The following is a 2153-nucleotide window of genomic DNA, read 5'->3' as shown; positions in this document are numbered from 1 at the left end:
ATGCGGGACGATGACAAGTATAGTGCGTCGCGGATGGTTATTGGAGTAGAGTATCAAATTCTTGCTTGGGTCAGTAGTTGAGTTACTCTGTACGGAAGCGTAAACGGAAAGCGGAATCGTAAACAGACACTGAAATTGCAGCCTGCAAGTCTGCGAGTGTGCAACCTGCAACCTGCATCGACAACTGAGCCTCACTCACGCTCACGCTCCCCGACGATATGTACTCTACTCTGCGATGGCAATCGCGGGCACAGCACAGTAACTACCGTACATCATACGTTAGGTAGCACAGCACAGTTCACCAACCGAACCGAACCGGGTCCGCCTACCTTCCTGCTCACTTTGACTTTGACCAACGATAGCTACTGCGTGCTGACTCCTCCCAGTCCTTCTGCCCCTCCCGCTCCCGCTCCTCCTCTGCTCCCCCCAACCCAACCCACCCCATCACCCGTCCACCTACTTACCCATCCATCTTACCCATCTTTCTCATCTCACCCCCCTCCCCCCTCCCCAACCGCCAAGAATCCGCAGATCTACCGAGAACCTGTCAGAGCACTTTTACCCACTCTACTCTAACTACCCTACCCAGAGTACCTACCGTATCGTAGAGCAAGTAGAGTAACGGTAATTCAGCCCTATCGTTCTCACCTCAGCACCGCACCGCACCATACAGTCTGCACCAGGAGTCTGCACCGCACCGCTGCACAGTGCACTGCAGTAGAGTAGGTACTGCACATCCGAATCTTGCAAGATCGGATCGTCGTTCGCTCTCGCGCTCGTGCTCGCGCTCGTAAGCGGCCAGTGGATAGTCAGCCAGCCAGCCAGACAGACAGAACTTGGAAGGAAGGAAGGAAGGAAGGAAGGAAGGAAGGAAGGAAGGAAGTCAGACACGGGTGAAGGGTGAAGGGTTCGAGTCGCAAGTGCTGAGAGGCGTTCCCCGACACCCCAACGGCACTGATCAGACGGGGTGCGGCCGTGCGGGCCATCGCGCGCGCGGGGTAGAATAGTTGCGCGGGGGAGGGAGTGCGCGGGGGAGGGAGTGGGGGGAGGGAAGCTACCGACTGATCGACAGACCGCGAAATACGCCCGCTCGCCGGAGCCGGTAGAAGTGTACTCTAATCTAACCCGCCGATTTCGCGCGTCGGGAATTCCACGGTGTGGACGCAACTTGCGCCCCCATGCCCCCTCAGTGCCAGTGCCGGCCTCGTCCAGCACCCGTCTTCCTCCGGTCAGGCGGAAGCAAGAGAAAAGAAGAAGAAGAAGAGGAGGAGGAGGAGGCATGTTTCATTTCGTCTCGTCTCTTTCAAAAGAAAGTGGCCTGATGGCCTGCCTGGCAGCATCCGAACCCAACCTGGAGTTCTTTCCTTCCGTCGCGTTCAGAAGGTAGCTACTTCCCACCTACTTCCCACCTACTTCCCAGCCATTCGGCCCCCGCGTTGAGGAAATTTCCCATCGTCGTCGGCGCATCCAATCACGGACGGGAATTCGACCTTCCCTCGTCGATACCTGCATCGGCGGGCGGCCAATTGGCTGGCTGGCTGTATGTATGTAGGGTGAAATAGATGCAACAGTACTCTACCTACTGTAGATGAAGGTCCAGCAACAAGTAGGTAGAAAACAGTGGGGGCTGCCTGCTTGCCTGCCAGCCGCCAGCCGCTGACATGCGAGGCACCAACTCTACTCCGTATGATACTGTATACTCGACAGGAGCAGGAGGCTCCGCCACGATTAGGCATACCACGTCCCCCCCCCCCCCCCCCCCCCCCCTAGTTAGTTACATACGGTAGGTATCATACAGGCACGAATTATGAATAATCTTTCCGCCGACCGCCAACGTGACGGAATTGCCGCCCTCCTACATAGCATACTATTTCTCTTCTTCGTGCTGGTGCCTGTGCAGCAGTCCGATTCCCTGGCCCAAAACAGGCGTTGGCCTGCGCCCCTCCCCCCTCCCCCGGCAAGGGCAAGGGCAAGGGCAAGGCAAGGCCTGCCCAGGCAGACCCCCCCTCCCACCGATGTACGGCATGTATGTATGTATGTACTCTAGGTAGGGACATACCTAGGGACATACCTAGGGACATATTACTCACCACTCTAATCCTCGAGATAGCCGAGGATTCGGATGGGGAAGGTGGGAGGTTGTGGGTTTGAAC

At 57.1% G+C, this 2153-nt stretch overlaps 1 protein-coding gene across 1 annotated transcript; it reads right to left on the bottom strand.

Moving 5' to 3' along the window:
* Nucleotides 1-419: 419 nt before the first annotated feature.
* On the bottom strand, nt 420-1332 carry BZA05DRAFT_398687 (uncharacterized protein). The gene has a single exon (XM_051483736.1). The coding sequence runs from the start codon at nt 1279-1281 to the stop codon at nt 595-597; it is 687 nt and encodes a 228-aa protein (XP_051339531.1). The 5' UTR covers nt 1282-1332; the 3' UTR covers nt 420-594.
* Between the last annotated feature and the right edge of the window lie 821 nt (nt 1333-2153).

This window comes from Tricharina praecox (assembly GCF_024521635.1).
Source record: "Tricharina praecox strain CBS 144465 chromosome Unknown BZA05scaffold_12, whole genome shotgun sequence".
Lineage (NCBI taxonomy): Eukaryota > Fungi > Ascomycota > Pezizomycetes > Pezizales > Pyronemataceae > Tricharina > Tricharina praecox.
This window is presented reverse-complemented; position numbering and strand designations above follow the sequence as displayed.